We start from the raw sequence: 22,304 nt of genomic DNA, 5'->3' as shown, positions 1-22,304 counted from the left end.
TAATTTGGTGGCAGAACGTCAGTCTAAAGGATATGCCTGCTTGGACCACTTCTAAATAGTGGCACAGGAAGTCTAATGCCATTTTGGGGAATTTGATTGAGCGTAAGGCAGACAGATTTTGAGCTCTGCGCACGTAAATGCAGCAAAATGGGCATTGGGGGTGGGGATAGATGGTTCGTGGATATATTTAAGCTGCCAGCAGTTATCACAAGTTTATTCTGGATTTCTTGTTGTTTGCCATTTACATTATCTGTTGTCACACCGGCTAAGAGCAGTGACAATACTCTGGTTACATTTGGATTACCGCATCCTCTTGGGCACACAGATATGTCTCCATGAGGGATGTATGTGTGCCACATTTAAAGGGAATGAGAACAGCCACTTTGCCTAGTGGCGGAGGAAGTTGGCTGTGTTCATGCCCATAACTCACAAACCACCATTTAAAAAATATATATAAATAAATAAATAAACATGCCTGCCGGCTGGTCCGTTTCTGCAAAATTCCAGTACCAACATTTGCTTCCGCACAGAGTTAGACTGCGGAATTTCACCGATCGTGAAAATATAGCTCATTATTTCCACAACCGAGTACTGCATACTCTTTACATGTTTGCAGCTACTATCTTTAAACGTGCACATGCAATATATACATTTACAAACAAATCTCTGAATTCATTTTACAGGGTCTACTCTATAGTCAGGATCTGACAGGAAATTGGTTCTTCCTTGGTCTATGCCCAACAGTCAAAGATTTCACAAAAATAGTTTATATAATTTACCGTCATCTGTGCTAACTCACAGCAATCAAAACATAACCTCTGGCCTCACACTTGGTTGAGGTACAGTGGATCCTCTGAGACTGAGCCAAACGGGTCTCCGATCCAGAACAATGCTCGCTGTTGCAACCTCTTTTCTTTTTCTGGCTGGAGCCCCTGAGATTGCAGGCCTTACAGCCAAGAGCGAGCGAGTGAGGATCCAACCCAAGGGGCAGTGTGTCAGCAGCAGTACACATCAAACGCCTGCAAATGCAGTACAAGAATTACATAACTGCTGTTGAGTTTTACAATAGGATGTCAAATGATGGAATAATTTGCTTCCATGAACCATCAATTCGCTATGTTTCTCAACATGTGGTCCACGAACCACTGATGGTCCTCAAGAAACGCTAAATAGTCTGTGAGTAACTTGTAACATGTTTCAAATACTGAACTTTTACAAGATAGGACAAAAAGAAGATCCTGCAAAGGAGGCAGGGGTAGTACAAAAAATTGTATTGAACGTTTGGGTCTGCAGTACTGAATATAATGTGCTGCATTTCCTGACACAACACTCAATCCCGGATAGCTGCGCTTATCACTCTCTAAGGGAGAACGCGGACACCCTGCGGAGGAAACTTATTTCGGCCACTTGTATCCGGGATCTTGTTCTTTTGGTCAGAACCCACAGCTTGTGACCATAGGTGAGGGGAGGAACGTAGATCGACTGGTAAATCGAGAGCTTTGCCTTTCGACTCAACTCCTTCTTCACCCCTATGGACCAATACAGAGTCCGCGCTCCCTGCGACTAAAAGGTTCCATAAAGACTCCTGGAATGCAGTGTATGTAAATTGAAGTTGTTGAAACTAAATATTGAACAAACCTTAATGAGTACCACTATAAATAATGTCCATGGAGTAGTCGTTATGCATAGGCCTATTGTTTTTGTTTGTTTGTTTTGTTTTGTTTTTTTTGTTATGTGGAGCTAGTACATTAGTTGTTCTTTTACTTCAAACATATTTTATATTCATATGTTTTTCTTTAGAAAGTGCAAGTGAGCCGTTTGTTGTGTGGTGAGTCACCTAATGATTCCAGTGTGGGCTGCTAGAAGAAGAAGAAAAAAAAAAAAAACGCCACTCAAGTCTTGACAGTCCACGGTGTGCCTCTAACACTTCCTGCTGCTCAGACAAGTGCCAGAACATCCTGTCTGTTTTCAAACATAATAAGCCAAAAGGAGAGTGCGTCTTTTAGGGTAGTACTTACAAATATGGGTGTTTGCTGTTGGGTTTCTTTTTTTAGTTCCTTGTCAACATGTGATGACTTCCTCTCACACTCTAACACCCACAAGGAGAGGTGGAGAGTGATAATTAGTCACAGAAATGTGTGATTGAACAAATAACAGTAAGTGGATATGTAATATCTACAGTACAGTATTATGCAAAACGACTGGATCACCAAATGCTTTTTAACAGCAGTTATTTTGACATAAGAGGATAAAATACAGTTAGCTAGCTTGACTGGTAGTTGTAAAGGTGCTTCACAAAAGCCAAGGAAGAAACTATTAAGTTTTGATGAGGTTCAAGGGTTCAAGGATGTGGCCTACTAATGGACAACCAAACAAGTACGGGATCCACCATTTTTCTTTTATATATAGTCAAAGAAGACAAAATTTAAAAATAAAAAAATAGAACAACAATCTAATTTAATTTCAATAAACGTAGTCAATTGAAACCAATACAGTATTGATTAAAGCTGCTCTATGTAGGATTTTGCCCATAAATATATTTACGATATAGCCTTTTTATTTGACCATGTATGAGCCAAATATATTCTACTTAGCAGATTAACGCCTTAACAATGGGTACGCGTGCAAGTCTCTGGCCAATAATTTTCAGGCTGGATTCGGGTTCCAATTGTCCACCTTCTGTCTGCGGATGTGTCGTCATGTGTGTTCTTGTGTTAGAAGGAACTAGTATTTCTCTGTAATGGGTCCTACATTTGCTCAGAAGTGATCGCCATCCAGCAGGCCCAGCACACCCACACTTACTCCACGGAAGGCTAAAAATGAAAAACCATGACAAGTGCCACAAAAAGATTGAAACATGATCGTGACTGACGCTGGGCAAGAACTAGCATAAACATCACTTTTGCTTTTCAGCGGTGGAGAAAGATGAGATCTAACGTGGGCTTGTAAAGTGATGCACAAATATCTTTCTTTCTAGTCTAAAGATAAAAAGTGATGATACTTTCAGAAAGAAGTGTGTTGTGTTGTTTTCAATTAGCTGATACGTCAAGCTCGGCCACTTTTCAGTCATAACCGAAGGTGAAAGTGAAGTGGGCCCACACAGTTTCTCAAACAACAATTGTATAAACATTTTCTTATCTCTAGCTAATTGTTTATGAGGAATCCAGTCTCTGTGCTAAGCCTTCAATAATAAAGTTGTGCTCGATAAGTGCGTACAGAATGCGCGTGGGGAGTGTGCAGTTTAATTTTTGGCCACATGTGGCAGTAATGATTCAAAATTCAATTTACTGCACTGAGCATCTTTAATGTACCACATAACCACATCAGAGAAATCTATGTTCACTCTGCTGTATATAATAGAAATGATATTATAGTGTTGTTTGCATTACTTTAGCATTGTTCAGCTTTTATAGAGGTCTGGCACTGTTCTGGGTGCCATTCTTCTTTAGTTATTTTTTTGTCATTACGTTAGATTGCATGAGTCACCGTCCTCTCCTTGATTATAGTAACACTACATCAACAGTTAGTAGAAGTACCTCTGCTCCCCAATTGGTTGTATCCAGGGATTGCTCAGAACCTGATTGGCTGGATAACCTTGCGTGTGCATGCATGTGTGTGTGTGTGTGTGTGTGGATAGAAGCGTGGGAAGCGACATCTCAAAGACAGAGTGAATTACTGGGAACGATAAAATGTGAACAAGACACAAACGATTCCACACACAAACTTTCAAGGAGATTAGTCGCCACCCTCCCGTTTATGGCAGACTGCCGCTTGAGGACAGACAAATGCATACACCACACAGGAGAGTTGACGCTACCTATCAAGGCATAATCTGCACACGATCTCCGACGCACCTGCTCAACAGGTCGGCCATCTTTGACTCATGAATATGGCAATTAGACTAGGACAAAAAATATAGGTGATGACTGCACAATCTGCAGTGTGAATTTGTAAAAAGATTATAATATTTATTTTATTTTTATGCAGCAATTTCATATTGTATTTTTGTTGGTTGTTTAATGATATTAAATCCGCAAATACCTCACTATCATGTCAACTCAAACAAGTCTGTCCGTCTGTCTGTCTGTCTATCTATCTATCTATCTATCTAATCTGTCTTTCTATCCATCCATCCAGGAACAACACGATTTGAAAGAATTGCATTATCTTTCTGAGATATTTACAATCTCTTTACGAATGCGTACCGCAACCGGATGAGTTGAATGCGGAAATGAACACACACACATGCACCATACTCATTAGAAAAAATATACAGTATTATGTATTCAAAAGGGTGTGTAAAATTTAATTTGTCCAAATGAAGTAATGACCCACGGCCACGACCAATTTTGTATTCCCAAGTTTAATTTTAGTGAGCCCTGTCCTATACATTTTCCCAATAATTACTACAAAGACACATGGGACAAAAATTTCCTTTGCGATCTGGGTATGATTCCCCATAAAGAAAAGAAAGGATGAAGAAAGGACAAAAAGCGTTGGCAGAATACATCCACTTCTAAAATAGTAAAAATAAAGAAATAAAGTCTTATCAGATAAGGCTTGTTGTTCACAGTAATTTTTCATTTGAATCACTAATTTAATTTAATTTTAGCATTACAATGTTTACCTGTATAAGAGTCCTTGTTGGTCAAGGCAATAGGAAACTACTGGTCTATGGGATCAAATAATTGCTCACTCGCGACACGTGTTATTGGTTATATGTACAAATGCAAACTTTCATGGTTATATTGAACCGCTTAGGGCTCTACTTTCATTTGTCAGATTCTCAAAGGTGTACGCGACGATAATGAGGATCGATGGGGGATGAGTCTGCTCATGACTGATGGACAGCCCTTGAAAAGGACACTGCATTTACATGATGAATGAATTGGGAGGATGATTGAGTGTGACGCGCAGCCAAATGCAAACAGAGCAACATTTATAATACACTGCCTGGTCGGTCTCGGGGGATTCCGCCTGCGGGGTCCGACATTAAGCCTTTTTAAGGGGTGGCCACATGAGACATATTGTGGTGGCCCTGTCAGAACATGGCACTGGACCTCTTTATGCATGATATAATACAATAAGATTCAATGATCATTTCATATTTATTGTCTTTGTTATTTAATTATTTAAAATATAAGTAGCTACTTTTTTAGCAGTATAACTAAAATAAATAAATAAATAAATAACCCTCCTTTATAAAAACAAAGTTCGATTGTTGGGCCAAAACCTCATAAAAGACATTTTGTTAAATTTCATATATTTTGTCAAACAAAACTTTACCAATGCCTGGATTGGCTGGCAACCAGTTCGGGGTGTACCCCGCCTACTGCCTGAAGCCAGCTGGGATAGGCTCCAGCACCCCGGCGACCATTGTGAGGAATAAGCGGTCAAGAATATGGATGCATGGAACTTTACCAATGGTCAGTCCACGTGTGGAAAAAGTATTGGCCAATTTAAAGTGTTGAAAATGGCTTGGTCACTTTGACAAAGCAATGTTAATGGCTGAATAAATATGCCGTTTTTGGGATCTCCTGAAAACTGACTGTTGTGGAGGTACAATGATTTGGCCTGACGCCAGTGAAATATTAGCTGAGAAGGTGGCAATGTACAGATTTTTTTTCCCCTCTGACATTTATATCTTGTTCAAGCCATTCCTTACGGAAGGATTAATCTGATGCACAAAACGATGTGCACAAGGCAATAAAAAGATCTTTGATGATCGATTTAAATGGATAAAAGTAAAACGCTTGAATATTAAATATTTAAAAAAGCAAGAATGTGTTGATTTAATCATTTTTTATGACATTTGTGCTGGCCCAGTTGGACCACCGTTAATGTCGAACCCTGGCCTGTTTTCCTTTTTTTCCTATGATTATTCGGAAATAGAGATTTGATCTTGACTCGAATGACAAGAATGAGAATTGTTCCAATAATGTTTTTTTTTTGTTTTTTTTTATTTGTGGTTTTGTTGTTATGAAAAGACAACTGGAACAACCATTTGTATTCTTGGCTGTAGGAATGATTCGATTGGTACTCAAGCCTTGAAAAGTAAAGTAAATCCTCTAACTAGTAACTCCTAAACAAACATAAATGCAGCACTTTTGTTTTTGCTCCCATTTTTCTAAATGAACTCAAAGATGTTAAACTTCTTCCACATACACAAATCACCATTTCTCTCAAATGTTGTTCACAAACCAAAATATGCTATAGTGAGCACTTCTCCTTTGTCGAGATAATCCATCCCACCTCATAGGTGTGCCATATCAAGATGCTGATTAGACACCATAATTAGTGCACAGGTTTGCCTTAGACTGCCCAGATTAAAAGGCCACTCTGAAAGGTGCATTTTGTTTTTCTTTTTTTTAATTTGTGAGGGTCTAGGGACTGCAGAAAAACAGTCAGTATTGACCAGTTTTTTTGAGTCGCCAGACAAACCCCCAATCAATAAAAGAAAACTGCACCTTTCAGAGTGGCAATCTAAGGTACACCTGTGCACTAATCATGGTGACTAATCAACATCTTGACATGTCACACCTGTGACGTGGGATGGATTATCTCGGCAAAGGAGAAGTGCTCACTATCACAGATTTAGATCGGTTTGTGAACTATATATTGAGAGAAATGGTGATATTGGTTATGAGGAGGAAGTTTTAAATCTTTCAGTTTACCTCATAAAAGTGGGAGCAAAAACAAAAGTATTGCGTTTATATTTTTGTTATGTATAAAAAGCAAAAAAAAAAAAAAAAAGAGAGAGAGAGAAAGAGTAGGGCACCATGGATTATTTTTCCATTTTTGTTAGCTAGCAGTCTACTTCCTTATTCATAGAGACTGATATAAAATGATAGGAATTACAGATTTGACCTAACCACTTTTTTTGGAACTACCGTTTTAGTAGAACCAGCACATCAAATAACAGCAATCTGCAAAAATAATACCTATATGTTCACTCTTGGCACAGTTAATAAAATTTGCACTACATCCTATACTACTTAAGGAGCTCCTTGACTTCCTCCTCCAAAATACCAATCCCCCCCTGCCATGCATCCTGGGCTTTGCGGTTAATTTTTAACCAGCTTTTCGGCATTAATAAACATCATGCAGTGTGTGGCGTTTCCTTTCAGACCGCGGCTACTGCGACTGCGGGAAATGCGAGTGTGACGACGGCTGGTTTGGAGAGGCCTGCCAATTCCAAGAGGAGTGTAAACTTTCCGGAAAGAAGAGCAGGGAGCAGTGCAGAAACCCCCAGGGGGTGGTATGCTCCAACAGAGGTACATTTAGTGGTACATTATTAAGATAGAATGGCGAGGTGGCAGATTTAAATTTATCAAATTACTCACCAGACAATTTGAGACAATGATTTGTCCTAATGTAGTATTGATTATCCAATTTTATTAACAACCTCCCCTGACAACAATTTAGTAGGCTTAGCAGGAAAAAAAATGGTAATAATTGAAAAAGCTTTTTTATTATGAATAAAAGAAAGTAACAAGCTAATTTACTACTTGGGGGCAAATGTAGTATTTTGGGAAAATATATAAAGTATTCGGTGCACCATCTTTCCTTACTGATATATTCTGGATGTTATTTTTAATAAAGCCTTTTTTATGGGACCATAAATTGAAAAAAGTATAGCTTTCATGGCCAAAATTGTGAGCAGGAACAAATGTAGTGCTAATTTATTGTGCATAGAATATTGATAGAATTGTTTTTGCAAAGGGACTTGCCACTGCGGTAGCTGCATGTGCAACAATGACGACAACAAAGGCCTGGTGACGGGACCCTTCTGCGAGTGCGACGACAGCGAGTGTCTGGATGAGGAGACTGGTGAAGTGTGTGGAGGTATTTGCCAAAGCTCGCATCTGGACAAATATTGTAACATAATATGACAGTAAAGTTGTAATTTAAAGATACCAAGTCAAGATCATTTGAAGTCTCTTTAAAAATATTGACATTTTTGAATGTCAATGTACAGCCCTCAAAAGGAGTGACCTGATCAGGTTGTTGCGTGTTGCACTGTGCTTCCAGGCCACGGTCAGTGTTACTGTGGAAACTGTTACTGTGCTGCTGGTTGGCATGGAGACAAATGTGAATTCCAGTGTGACATCAGCCCATGGGAGAGCAAACGCAGATGCTCATCTCCAGACGGCAAAATATGCAGCAACCGAGGTCTGTTCATCTCCTTTCAAACCACGATGGTGATTGGGATTTATTTTTAGATTATACATTTTATGAAAATGTTACTATATTTATGACAGACTTAAATTAAAGGTGCATTGTTCCGTTTAAAAAAGGTAACGTTAAAGCTTTTTCTTCACCAATGCCCAAATGAGTATGAAGAGCCTTGTCTGTTTTACTCTGACTGCACCTATCAGCTATTATCGTCACTTTATAGTAGAGTGTGCGCACCCTGCTCACTCCACAGTTTCTTTGGGGAGGGGCGGAGTTTTTCTTACCTCATTTGAAGTCATGTCTTTGTTTTTTAACTGTGGCTGTCGCTTTAAAATCATGCGCGTACTCGCACGTGCACCATGAATGAGCCTGACAGATGCTGCAGTTACGCTTTGGGCCAGAGGTGGCAGTCCTGAGTAAAAAAATGACAAACTGCACAAAGATCCTTTAACTGTATATAACAGATAGTAATACAATAATTCAATTATTAATAATTAATTCAATTCAGTGAAAAAAAATAAGTCATGTCATCACAAAATAAAAATACTTTTTAGAATTTATATTATTCCTAATTCAATTAACACACTATTGGGGGTGCAAGGTGGTTTCCAATTGCCCACGTCACATGTGGCTGACTACATCATCCGCAAGGGATGATCTTGCAGGTTACCTGTATAAACACACTTTGCATGCGCCAATCTCATACACGGACCCCGGCGAGTCTGCTTTTGCAATGTCAAGCACTGTGGGGAGCCGCTTCGATTGGTCGGGAGTCATCTGCGTTCCATCACAATGGACCACAACGCACTTTTCTAATTTGCGCAAGTCTAGCGCCACCAATGTGCCCAGTTAGCCTGAAATTTGCGCTAGGCACGGAAATAGGGCCATCAGTCAAACTGGAATGCCTGCTTTTTTAAAAGTACGGTTGAGGTAGGTCTCTGTTAAATGGAAATATATTCCACAATTCAGAATCAACACTTGTCAAGGCTCTTTCACATTCAGTTGCCAGCCAGGAGATATTGTCTCTCCAACATGTCCTGGGTCATCCCTGGAGCCTCCTCCCGCTGTGACCTAATAGGTCGATAAACAGACGTCACCAGATCAGCCAAGTATGGAGCCTGTTCTTGATCGTTGAGGGCTTTCTAAGTGTATGTTCAAATTTTGTAATGAGTACTAAAATGAACACGCAGCCATTTCAAAGATGACAGAATGGCAGTGATGTAGGTGAACCGATGGGATCTAGACAGAAGCCGGTGTTCTGAACTAATTGAAAATGATTTTTTTTTAGGCAGATGATGAGAGAAGTGCATCAACAGAAATAATAATGCAACAATACACTAAAAATAACAAGTTTCTTGAAAGTCCACATAAGTAGTGTTGGTGAAAATTCTACCATTTTTTATGTGACCCACTATGATTCGAGCAGTGCTTTTCTTTTATTTCTACAATTAATAATGGCTCACTAATAACGTACTGTATTAAGACAGAGCCCCTTTGCAAATCTCCCATTTCTGCTTAAGTGAACAAGTGACACAATGCTAACTGTATTCACAAAGTAGAAGGCCGTCATGATGTAGCAGTTGAGACAAGAGGGCAAAGGCCAGACAGAATTTACCAGTGCAAAAAGGAACGAGTAGATGACAAGATTTTTATTTTATTTTTTTTTAAACTTTCTAGGGTTGCTTGAAGCACTTTTGTTTAAAAATGGATGCAAAGGAAAGAGGAAATCAGTCAGGGCCCGGTTGTTCAAAACTCATTTATATCTTTAACCACTGGTAAGTAGATTTAACTGACCGTTAATCTTAACGGCACTGTTATGTTGTTGTTCAAAACTCTGTTAACTTTAACCGGCTGTTAACTTGCTGTTAAAGTTAACACACCTAAGGACCACCGTTAAATTTTTAACAGTGTGGTTAACTCTGCGTTTCTTGCCTAATTCTGCCGCCAAGATGCCCGTTGAACGCTAGAAAAAAAAAAAAAAAAAAAAAAGTCTATCGAGGGCTTGACTTTCCCATTAGTGATTATTCATACGCACAAGCTACCACTTAACAGTAACACAATTTCAAGTCTCATGCTGAGTCAAAAAAGAAAGACTAAAAATTGTTTTTTTAAGACAAGTTCTAAAAATGGACAGAGAGGGAACTTGCCCAACATTTAGTAGGAGGTGATTACCTGTGATGTTTCTTGTTTTGCTTTCACATCAATAACCAGCGGCTATTATTTAGTTTAAATTAATTTACATTTAAATTCAATATAGTAATAATGTATTTTTTATTAATTTAAATTTAAAACAATAATTATAAATCTTGGTAAAAATTACAAAGAGATGAAAAATACACATGTACTGTAAATACAAAAACAAGACAAATAATTAAAAACTATTCTATCAAAATATTACACAAAAAATACAATCAGTCAAAAATACAAATGTTAGACAAAAAATGGACAAAAAATATGAGAAACAGATAAAAACATGCAATATTGTATGCTATAAAAAATATTGGCAAATATACAAAAATATTACACAACATATTCAAAAAAATTGTAATGAATTAAAAAAATAATAAAAAAAATTCACAAAAACTCCTTAAATTGCTTTAACCATTGATTGAATAATATTTTCTTCGTCAGCAGAAAAAGTCCTTTTTTTTCGGCAAGTGAGAGGGGTCGTTTGGATAATATCCATTTCTTTCGCCGACTTTAATCCGTTCCAAGCCTCCCAAAATTCAGACGTAAATGTTTTATAAAGCATAAAAATGCATCAAAACATGTAACAAATAAATGTTACAATTAGATTATTGCACAATAAATGAGAGTCGTGCATAATGTAAAAAACAATGAATTGTGTAAAGAATAAAAATGATGGTCATTTACCTTTTTAACTACTGTCCTCATCGTTTTTTGCCCTCTTTGGTTCATGTTCTCTCTCAGAGGTGTTTTTTTGCCTGGTGTTTTGCAAAAAACGAATCCAAGGATGTTTGTTTGTTGTTGTTTTTTTTAACAATCCTTCTAAAATGTCCAAGGCAAACAACATCATAGTGAGCGATCGCCCGGCTGTTGAACACTTTTTCTGGGTGATTCTTTCCAACAAATTCCGAAACTTCATGGAAACTTCAGGTACGGCGAGGCATCTTTTTCAAAAAAAAATGCCCATCTCGTCACAATTTAAAACTTACTGTGCAATGTAGCCTTTATCAATCACCAATTGTATGATTTTTTTGCACAAATGCGTCAGCCATTAGTGAATACATTTACAATACAACTTGAAAATTTCGTATGAAAGGACGTTCGTAAGTAGAGGTACCACTGTATTGACATTTGGGGCTGACTTAATTTCTGTTGACACATTCCATTTGTGTGCAGCATAACAGCTAAAAGCTGCTTCACCATGTTTGCTTTGAAACAGTTTATTTTTTTTTATAGGACAGTCAAATGATGTATCTCTGTAGGCGCCTCCCGATGAAGAGCTGATATTTTACATTACTTCTGATTTACATATGTCGATTTATTTGTAATTATGAGCATTAAACAAATGCATTGCATAAAAACTCGATTCCATCAACCTGCACAGATGGAAAAACGCCATTTTTGATCGTTTTAAGTGGCTTTCTTTTTCTCCACAGCAACCTTCATCTCCCCTGTGTGAAAAGCTTGACTGACAGGAGACAGTAGAGTAGCTCCTCCATCACCAAGCTAATAATACTCTAACTGGCATGCTGTCAAACCGCCTAGCAGCTGGGTGGCGGCGCTTGGGGCTAAATGCATGCATTAATACACGGCAAGGTTCACAACTATCTATAGGAGGACTGTGGGTGCGTGGTGCAGTGCATAATAGAACAAGTAAAGAAAAATAATGCTCAAACTCTGTGGTGGAAATAAAAGTGCAGTATTTGGCTCTTGCCTGTGACGGTGCATGGCTCTAGATGTCAATGTGGCATTGAGGGTGGGGGGTTGAACCCTAACCTAAGGGGCTAATACACGCCTCGGGCTCACCAGCTGGCATGCTCCCTCGGGATTGTTCATGCGCTGACAAGCAATCATTACTACTGGATGTTGCTGAGCCGATGTGATTCAACTACATACAGTACAACTAATGACAACTTGCAGTAGTAGAGAGAGACGACACTGTTAAAAGGACGAGAAAGTAGCAGAGGTGCTCACACTCTGCTTCTTGCTTTTTTTTTTTTTTTAAACTTGTTTTTTATCTCACATTTTTGTCCATGGCTCTGTACTTAAGTACCAAAGCAAAAACAAATTTTTACTTTCATGTCCTGTCCGCCATATTTCTGTTTTCTAATGTTAGGAGTAAAAGTAAAGCGTCATTAGAAAAAAAATAAAAATACTCAAGTATAGTACATATAGTTAAAAGAACTAGTTAAGTACAGTAAAGGGGGAAAAAAAAAGTATTTGTACGTCATTACACTCCAATACCTGAAACTGAAGACATAAAGCAACCCACACTTATAGAAATATATCAAGCCTAACTTAAGATTTATGGATTTATTTATTTATTTATTTATTTATTTATTTTTTTGGATAACAAATTCCCATTTACCTTTTTTTTTAACACATAGCAACCAATTAAAACTTATATGATACATATTTATTTGTCTAACCAAGCCTATTTATTTGAAATGCATAATCCTCAGATTTATGTATTTAGCATGAATAAAGCATAATTACTTTTTTTTTTTTTTTTTTTTTTTTTACATATTTAGAACATCTGCATTCACTTTCATCCCAAAAAACATCAAAAAAGTGAAAAAAAAAAAGTAATTATGTCTTTAGTATATTTATTGTGTATAGGTAACATGATTATTATGCAATTCAAGCAATATACTTTACAAATTTTAAGTAAATACTCTCATTATTATTACTTTAGTGTAATTATTCTTTATAAATCCTAAATACATAAACCTGAGGGTTATGGATTTCAAATAAATGTGCTTAATTAGACTAATGGATATGTATCATATTATTTGGTAGGTTTGTGTTAAAATCATCTAAAAAAAAAAATAAATAAATGGAATTTGTCATGCAAAAAAAAAATTCTTAAATAAAATAATCCTGTGAGTGCACGCAAGACCATTTGAGTTGATGAATGAACCTCAGCAGCTGAAATGCAATTAAAAAAAAAAAAAAAAACACTTTCCAAGCATACATGACTGTGTTTGTTTGTTTGTTTGTGCGTTAGGCACCTGTGTGTGCGGGGAGTGCAGCTGTTATGACGTGGATCCCTCTGGCGACTGGGGAGATATTCACGGCAACACCTGCGAGTGTGACGAGCGGAACTGCCATGCCACCTACGACCGATACACTGACGACTTCTGCTCAGGTGAACATGCTCCGTCATTGGGCTGGTAATAAATGACACATTACATTGTTATTACACATGCACAATCATTGTACTGTTAGATTAGGGCTCTTCATGGCTAGATAGATGACTTGAGCTAGGCCGTTGTGTCGCTGTTATTTGTCCTTGCTTGGCGCTCTGCTATTTGTCCTTGCTTGGCGCCTTTCTATCTGTCTGCATTCTGACATACGTATCCAGTAAAAACCAGTTAAGGCCATCAGGCCACACATTCTCACATGGGGAGGCTGAGCCGTTCGCCCATGTGGGCGGGCGGCCTAGACAGTATAAGTGCAGGGACGATTCTGAATAGATCAGTTCCTCTTCCGCATACTAATAGAAGAGGGCTCCGCAGCTGTGTACTCGATCTTTCTGGCATCCAGTAAACAGTTCAACTGAGAAAATGCAGCCGTCTGGTTATTACTGTTAGTATAATATCGTGAGCATTAAGATACAAGAACCAGTGGAAGTTCCCACCCAGAACTTTACAGCACTTCAATTTTGCCCCTTGACCCTAGATAAATAAGATAAAATAAGCTTACAGTGTGATTCAGTGTAGTTGTACTGTAATACCTTTCTGAAAATCTGAATCAAGGGTGAATCAATACTAAAAAAGGTTAAACTGCTAGATCCACAAGTGTCAAGATAGAAGCGTGTTCGGAGAACGATTTTTCCAAATCAAGCAAGTGAGTGCCAACAAAGTGGGTCAGGAAAGGTGTATTTTGAATTCAAAGCTACAAAATAGTTTCCCCCCCTTCAAAGTAATCCCCCTGGAACTGGAGTCTAAAGGACTTTCCCAGCCTTTTCTGCCACAATTGATGCAGCTCCCCCTCCCTTCCTCCAGGTCACGGTCAGTGTCACTGTGGCAGGTGTGACTGCAAGGATGGCTGGTCCGGAAAGAAGTGTGAGCATCCGCTCTCCTGCTCCATGTCTCTGGACAGCAGCCTGAAGAAGTGTCGGGGAACATCCAGACTGCCTTGCTTTGGACGAGGTACACCCGCTTCCTTCCCTCTTGCGCTCCTGTTGCCATGGTAACCCCCTGCACTCAGTTCTCACCTCCCGCCGTAAAAGTGCGTCATTTCTAGTGCCTCTTTTGAGTAGATCGAAGCACCAACAAAGCATATTAAACAAATAGCTGTCAATCAAAACAGGGCATTACAAGCAGAGATTTTGATATCACTCTATGTTGGGTTTCATATGAGCAAGGGTCACCAGGTAGAGCCCAAGGACCACATGAGTAGCCTGCGGGCAATTAAAAAAAAAGGAAGAAAAAAAATCACCAGTGAGGGGACATTGTGGTTTCTTGGGAAAGATGAGAACATGTAAACACTTCCAGTGATTTCAAAAATTAAAGTGAATCTTATCATTGCTGATAAATATTGTGAGAAATCATTAACCGTATTTTCACGACCATACGGCGCATTGTATTTAGGAATGTGACGATATATCGATATTGCAATAAATCGTGATACTTTGTTTCCCGATAGATTATCGATACGCCTCCGCAAGTATCGTGATATTTGTAGTTAATGTACAGCAGCTATAACGGCTCCATTGTTCATGACTTGAGCAATTACTTGGCGGCCCGCTAGGGGGAGCACCACATAAGAGTGGCGGGGAATTTTCAGGCGAAGAAGACTCATGAGTTTGCTTTTTCTTGTGGAAGATATTTATCTGTCCAGCAACTGACTCAGTTTTGCATACGTTTCTATGAAAAAATGTGGATTATATCTTAAATTTTAACAATTTAAAACATAGTTTATGTTTAAACTTTTTGAAGCACACAATCTCTGAGGAATATTAATGTTAATTTAATTGGATATAATATTAGTAATTTTATTTATTTATTTACTTTTGTACGGAGCCCCTAAGGTGACATGGTAGAAAAAAAAACAACTTTGCGTTCCCTCGCAAATGCAAAGATTGCGTGCCCTCTCAAAAAACTTTGCGTGCCCTCGCAAAAAACTTTGCGTGCCCTCGCAAAACAACTTTGCGTTCCCTCGCAAAGTTTGCGCGCAAAGTTGTTTTTTTCGCATGCCATGTCACCTTCGCTGCGCCGTGAAAGCTTCCGGGTCATCTTCCATGTGAACAAAAGCGACGAGGATGGAACGTTTGTAAACATGAAACAAAACAGTGGGAAAGCTTTCCCAAAGCGACTAGGATGGAGCATGTATTTTTCCACTGCTTTGTTTACACGTCGCTTTTGTTCACATGGAAGATGACCCGGAAGTGTTTACGCCGCAGCGAAGGTGACATGGTAAGCGAAAAAAACAACTTTGCGTTCCCTCGCAAAACAACTTTGCGTTCGAACGAAAAGATTGCGTTCTCTCGCAAACTTTGCGAGGGAACGCAAAGTTGTTTTGCGAGGGAACGCAATCTTTGCGAGGGAACGCAATCTTTGCGAGGGAACGCAATCTTTGCGAGAGAACGCAAAGTTTTTTGCGAGGGCACGCAATCTTTGCGTTCCCTTGCAATCTTTGCGAGGGAACGCAAAATGTTTTTTGTTTTTTTCTACCATGTCACCTTAGGGGCTCCGTACTTTTGTGCAATGTTACACAAAAAAAAATTATTCACAGTTTATAAAATTAAACAATTGACACTTGTAACTGACTGGCATGTTGCATGACGAGAGTGTTTAAGAAAGAGGTCTGTGTTAAGAAGATATTTGTATTTGATTAAAAAAATACACTATACTCTGTGTGAAGAAGACACCAGTTTTAACATTGTGTTTCAGTGATGGTACAAAAAGAAACTATTTTCTCATTGAAAAAACATGAGTTTATGTCTTGAATAGTTTGATCATAGAGTATCGTGGATTTATTACCTAACCTATATCGATAATCGCGGTATTGTCATATTGTGACACAATTGTTATCGTGAGCATTGTATCGCATATCGTATTGTATCATGAGGTTCCCAAACCTAATTGTATTATTGAGCGCAGGCATATGCTAAAACATTTGCTAGCTTAAAAAATACAGTATGTTTTCATGCTAACACATACGCTAGAATGCATACTAATAGCGTGTTTTTAAAAGTTCAGTTGTACTTTATTGAAGTATTTAACAATGTACCCACAAATCCCTCAAAAAGTCGATCGTCATCTTCTATATTCGAAATGAACAGCTGGGCAAGTTCTCCATCAAACACGCCAGGTCCCCTCTCGTCATTGCCAGAGTCAGTCTCGTTACTGTGCCGTGTTGTGCCAAAGTAAACTTTCTCCCGTAAAAATTTTTTATCTGTGGGTACAACACATGTTTTTCAATAAAGATATGAAGAACACAAGTGTGTTTTTCAGTTTTAGAAACAAGGTTTTATCGCGGACGCGGAGAAACAAAAGCACTCGCTCGCATTCTGCAGTGGACTCTTGGTGCGTTCAATGACCACGCAGTAGGAAATCTCATATGTATAGAAAAAGCTTAGCCGACTCAATGTTATTGTTTTTCGGTTTTGTTCCAGTTGTTTGAAGTTTAAATACCTTTCTTTTTACAGGGAACCTTTTCGAAGAATCTCCATTTTTCTGCGGTAAAAGTTATAAGATCCCGCGGCATGGGATACATTTTTTACGCGGGCAAGTTTTGGCACAACACCGGCAGCACTTGTTTGTTGGTGCCGTCTTCTTTCAGTTGAGTCTTTCGCATTTTCATAATTCCTACCTGTCGTCACCCAGGTCCACCTTTCGTGTGAAAAAGCAATGTGTCGGCGGGACATGCTCATACACAGTCAGTCAGGCGGAGAGCTTATCAAAGTCGCACAACAACACTTTCAGATTTTGGAAATCGGTGCACACAAAGGCGCACCTAATTATTAGGCGTGCCGTCATTTTTGATCAAATTTAAGACTTTTAAGTGTACCTTATGGTTGCGAAAATACGGTAAATGACCAGTGGCTTAAACCCCGGGTTTACACCGGTTGCGTGTGCGGTGCGGCTGCGGTGCGGTGCGTCTTGACTGCGTGCTCCGGACGCGTCAATTTTTTGGCCAATCCACACCGGCTCCGCAAAACTGCGGTCCGGCAGCTCCGTCGCCGACCACTTCCCACCGTGTCTCGCGTGACCGCGCGCGATCATGTGGCATTAAAAACAACGACAAACACACAGAAAGTCTGTGCTCAAGAGAGAAGCAGAAAGAGAGGTGGACTTTTATTATTTTGTGACTTTCCACCTCTAATATAAACCTCTCCTTGTCCATGTTCGCTGGTGTCTAAACCGTGAATGAGCACCTCGCGCGTTAACTCCAGGCCCGTCTACACCCACATCACGTTTTGCTAGCATGCTTGCGAAATAGGAGCTGGCGAGTGTTTTATCTTGAAAGGTAACAGGAAATTTATTTTGAAACTGCGTCGGTCTTCCTGTCCCGCTCGATGTGTTTTGTGCTAGCTTGCCATTTGCCGGAGGCCTACCGCTGCGGCGTCCGGCAAAAATAGAAAATAGGTCTATCCTTGCGGAAGGGCTGCGGCACGCCGCAGCTGAGACGCAGTCGACACGCAACGCACCCGCAAGCGGTGTAAACTGCACCATTCGAATGAATGGAATCTAATTGCTTGCGTCGCCGGAACGCACCGCAACCGCACCGCAACCGCACCGCATCCGGTGTAAACCCGGGGTAAGTCTTAACACAAATGAAGTATTTATTTTTTTAACTTCAGAAGTGTGGACCAAAGTGGTAGCACTTCACATTAAGTACTCTTTTTCAAAAAAAAGGTTAATGACGACTGCTTTATGGTGTACAGTAGCTAAAGATTTGCTCTAGCAACGGTAAAGTTACTGTGAACTGGTGGTGGGTCGATTTATGTGTGATTTATGACACTATATGATTCATTAGCAGCCCTGCTGGAGAGCAGAAGCCCGTTTTCTTGCAGCCCCTAAAACCGCTAAAGGCCGACGTGTGGCATTGGCAAGTCACGCTACCGCAGCAGATGTACAGCTTGCTCCTTCTCGGTGGACCTTCGTGTTGATTGATGGCAGGGGGTTTAACAAGTGGCAGGACAAACAGTGCCAAGGAAGCAGTACAAGTTGAAGTTGCTTATAACCTTTTAACACACTTAATAGCATTATTACTGCTTTGTTTGATACTAATGTCAAAATATTTAATAAACATACACGAGTGCGTCAAAATCCTGCTCATGGCTTTTAATAGATGGAATGACATCCAAGTTGTTGCCATGGTGACCCTGGCATGTTATTATGAAAGCTTCAAAATCCCACTAATGGTTTGAAACATGGGTAACAGCATCTCTGATGTTGCCAAGTGGATTTTGGAACTTTAGTGGTATACTCAAATGTTTTTGTGGACAGCCACCTGGACGTCACTCATATTGTGTTAGGCTAGCATATGTGCTAATAGAGTTGTGTCCAAGTCTTCAACAATTTCAAGTTATGTCTTACAACAATTTTTGTCAGTACTGATTAAAGCCACATACAGTACTGCCAGATGGCATCAGTTACCCACAACCTGAATAAGGAGAAGTGTTATATAAAACGGAGAGATGGTGATCTATAAAGCTGTACAATTTGATGCTGATCCAAACTAGGATTGCTTGCCCTTGGTGGACGTTTACTATATGCCATGTGGCTTCTATTGGTTCCAGACATTGGTTTGATGTGCCCAGTCAATCCTCCACTATAACATAATGAAACAGAAGAGATGAACATGTGACAGCAGACTTAATTAACTCCAACACCTCCAACAGTGCCTTTAAATTATCTCCACTAGCTGCAATAAAATGGAGCTCTAAAACTAGAACAGTGAAGCCAAAGGCTTCCTGGTTAAAATTGACATTACTGTTCATTCACTGGCTGCTGACATCTTTTTAATATTTAATTAACTGTATCCCTTGTTGAGGTTCATCAGTGTTTAAACTAAGCGGGGGGGATATCGAAATTTAAAACACCACTCACTGTTTTTAATGTGCTGTTTAAAGTATCAAGATTTAAAAGCGGATCCTGGATGCCAGAAACAAGCGACTAAAACTGACTTTATTGCATCACATTGGCTTCAGCTACAAAATAAAAAAAAATAAAAAAATAAAAAAAAGCTAGAAATTCAGTGAAAGGAAGTCAGAAAAGCAGAAAATGGGAGTCGTGAATAGCGGGTGCAGATGGCAGCTTGAGCGGAGAAAAACCCTGAAATGTGAACCAGCAGTGTGAAAGCTTGTTTTTTTTTTTATTGTTAATCTCCGAGACACAAAAGATGAGCACATTCTTTCCACTATGTGGTATTTCCTCAAGGAAACACCTGCTTTCATCATTGGGATTCCTTGCCAAGTGTGATGGTAATGCGATGAACGGTCGTATAGTCTCACGTCTGGCATTTGATGTGCAGAAAAAGGTCAGAGTTAAAGGGGGTCATTGCAGTTTATTTTGTGAGGCGATGCGAAATAACTGTGAGGCAGATTCTGAGTGACATTTTCGATGTGATTTCCCTCCACACCTCGCCTCTGACAGTATGTGTCATTCCGATGACTTCTCACTTCACTGGTCTCCAGCTGGTACTACTACACTCACTTTGAAACAATGCTGAAGGTCACTGACTAACTTATCATGGGCTTGTTTAATTAAATAATGAACACATATTGGAGGAGTACCTGTGTTTTCACCAGTGTGCTTTGTGAATAATCTATAACTTGACCATGAGCCAGGCCCAACCATTCGAAGTAGTAGTACATTTAGCCAAATTCTGAATACAGGTCTGTTGGCTAGACCTGCATCATGACTAGGGCTGGGTATTGCCGGCAATCTCACGATACGATACGTATCACGATACAGGGGTCACAATACGATACGTATCGCGATACATATGTATCCCAATACATGATCTTATTTAAAGGCGATACGTATCCTGATATTTTACATTAATTTACTTGCATTTTATAATAACAGTCATATGTAAACCTAAAGGATATGCTTATTGTGCTGGATGACAAAAATATTTTTGTTAGCAGCTCTTCTGGTTTACCACCAAGCGGCATGCCTGGTCTAAATGTGTATGCACTGCAGAGCAAGGAGCAGTTTTCACAGACACACCGGGAAAATTTACTAATAGGCATGAGCCGATATGAGCAAAAGTATCAAAGTATTAACATTATAGCTCTAAAATATGCTTATTTGAAATACTTGGGGAAATAAAAATCAGCATTTTTTACATGTAACACATTCTATTTAGTTTTTTAAACAAAATATAGGAAAATTGGTACATTAACACTCGTGCCATGTTAAGTTTATAAGTAAATAAATGTTGATATTCTTCCATCCATCCATCCATCCATTTTCTTGACCGCTTATTCCTCACAAGGGTCGCGGGGGCTGCTGGCGCCTATCTCAGCTGGCTCTGGGCAGTAGGCGGGGGACACCCTGGACTGGTTGCCAACCAATCGCAGGGCACACAGAGACGAACAACCATCCACACTCACACGCACACCTAGGGACAATTCGGAGCGCCCAATTAACCTGCCATGCATGTCTTTGGAATGTGGGAGGAGACCGGAGTACCCGGAGAAGACCCACGCGGGCTCGGGGAGAACATGCAAACTCCACCCAGGAAGGTCCGAGCCTGGACTCGAACCGGAGACCTCAGAACTGGGAAGCGGACGTGCTAACCACTCGTCTACCGTGCCGCCCTTGATATTCTTCCTCTGCTTTAATTTTTCTTAGCCAAGACACAGTGTCCAATCACCGGTGAGCTATTTTTGCATTAATAGAAGGCAATTAACTTCAAAGACGCTGCTGGGTTTTATTTTTTAGGTACAATGCAAGCTGCAAAGGCAAATTTTAACTGCCTATTTAAAGTTAACGAGCAATATCGATTATGACGCCTGAGTATCGATACGTGTATTGTAATGAGGCCCGCTACGATATATTGCCGTATCGATTTTTTGAGCACACCCCTAATCATGACCATGACATCAAAGAGCCAGGTGACATATGCCATAGAAGTGAGGAGCAGTAATGTCACGTGTATCTGAACAGAGTTCTAATTCGTCCCTCTCGACCGCCAGTAGGCGGTGCTTAAAAGCACGGAAATCCCCCACGCGAGAGGTGCGACTGTTTCCAAGAGACCACTCTACCACGTCATGGGCTGAAAGATGTACCCTTGAGTGGTCGCGGTGCGGCTGCTTGCTGGTCTTCGCCTTGCACGTTTTAGCTGTCGCCTCTCCACATCCTCTCAGTCCTTTGGGGGTCCCTCAGGGAGGTTTGTTAGACCATGACCATGGGCTTTGGATGACGTTTGTATGGCTGCTTCCTGGTCGCCGCCTTGCACGTTTTAGCTGTCGCCTCTCCACATCCTCTCAGTCCTTTGGGGGTCCCTCAGGGAGGTTTGTTGGACCATGACCATGGGCTTTGGATGAAGTTTGTATGGCTGCTTCCTGGTCGCCGCCTTGCACGCTCTCCGGTTTCATCACCTTGGTTGTCACCTGTCCTCGTCCACTGATTGTGGTTCTCGGTCCTTTGGAGGCCCCTCTGTGAGGTTTGGTTTCCAAGGTCCTCGTGACGTCGCTGGTATTCGGCGTCCCGTGCTTTAAGCACCGGTCGTTCGGGACTCATAGAACCGTAGTTACATTCATAACTTTTGGTTTGTTGTGTGAAAAAACTGTATTCTGACCAAGCCACCAACAGCCGGGCTCAGATGGTCTCACGGCTGAACATCCCACTTCAAAAACCAATTGCCAATGAACTTTGAGGAATACAACCGTCCATCCATATTTGATCCCAGATTTTTGGTTTGAAAATTTGCAGAACTTTGACATGCAGTACCATGAACAAAGGCCTGTTGGGTTTAAA

General features: G+C 40.0%; 1 protein-coding gene across 1 annotated transcript in view; it reads left to right on the top strand.

The window, feature by feature from the left end:
- The window catches only part of itgbl1 (integrin, beta-like 1), a 45,300-nt gene that overhangs the window by 14,770 nt on the left and 8,226 nt on the right, over positions 1-22,304 (top strand). Inside the window, exons 3-7 of the mRNA XM_077535956.1 lie at positions 7,128-7,274; positions 7,723-7,845; positions 8,032-8,172; positions 13,370-13,510; positions 14,370-14,516. Coding sequence (XP_077392082.1) covers positions 7,128-7,274; positions 7,723-7,845; positions 8,032-8,172; positions 13,370-13,510; positions 14,370-14,516 — 699 coding nt within the window. The remainder of the gene's footprint in view (positions 1-7,127; positions 7,275-7,722; positions 7,846-8,031; positions 8,173-13,369; positions 13,511-14,369; positions 14,517-22,304) is intronic.

Source organism: Festucalex cinctus, chromosome 11 (genome assembly GCF_051991245.1).
Source record: "Festucalex cinctus isolate MCC-2025b chromosome 11, RoL_Fcin_1.0, whole genome shotgun sequence".
NCBI classification, from domain to species: Eukaryota; Metazoa; Chordata; class Actinopteri; order Syngnathiformes; family Syngnathidae; genus Festucalex; species Festucalex cinctus.
This window is presented reverse-complemented; position numbering and strand designations above follow the sequence as displayed.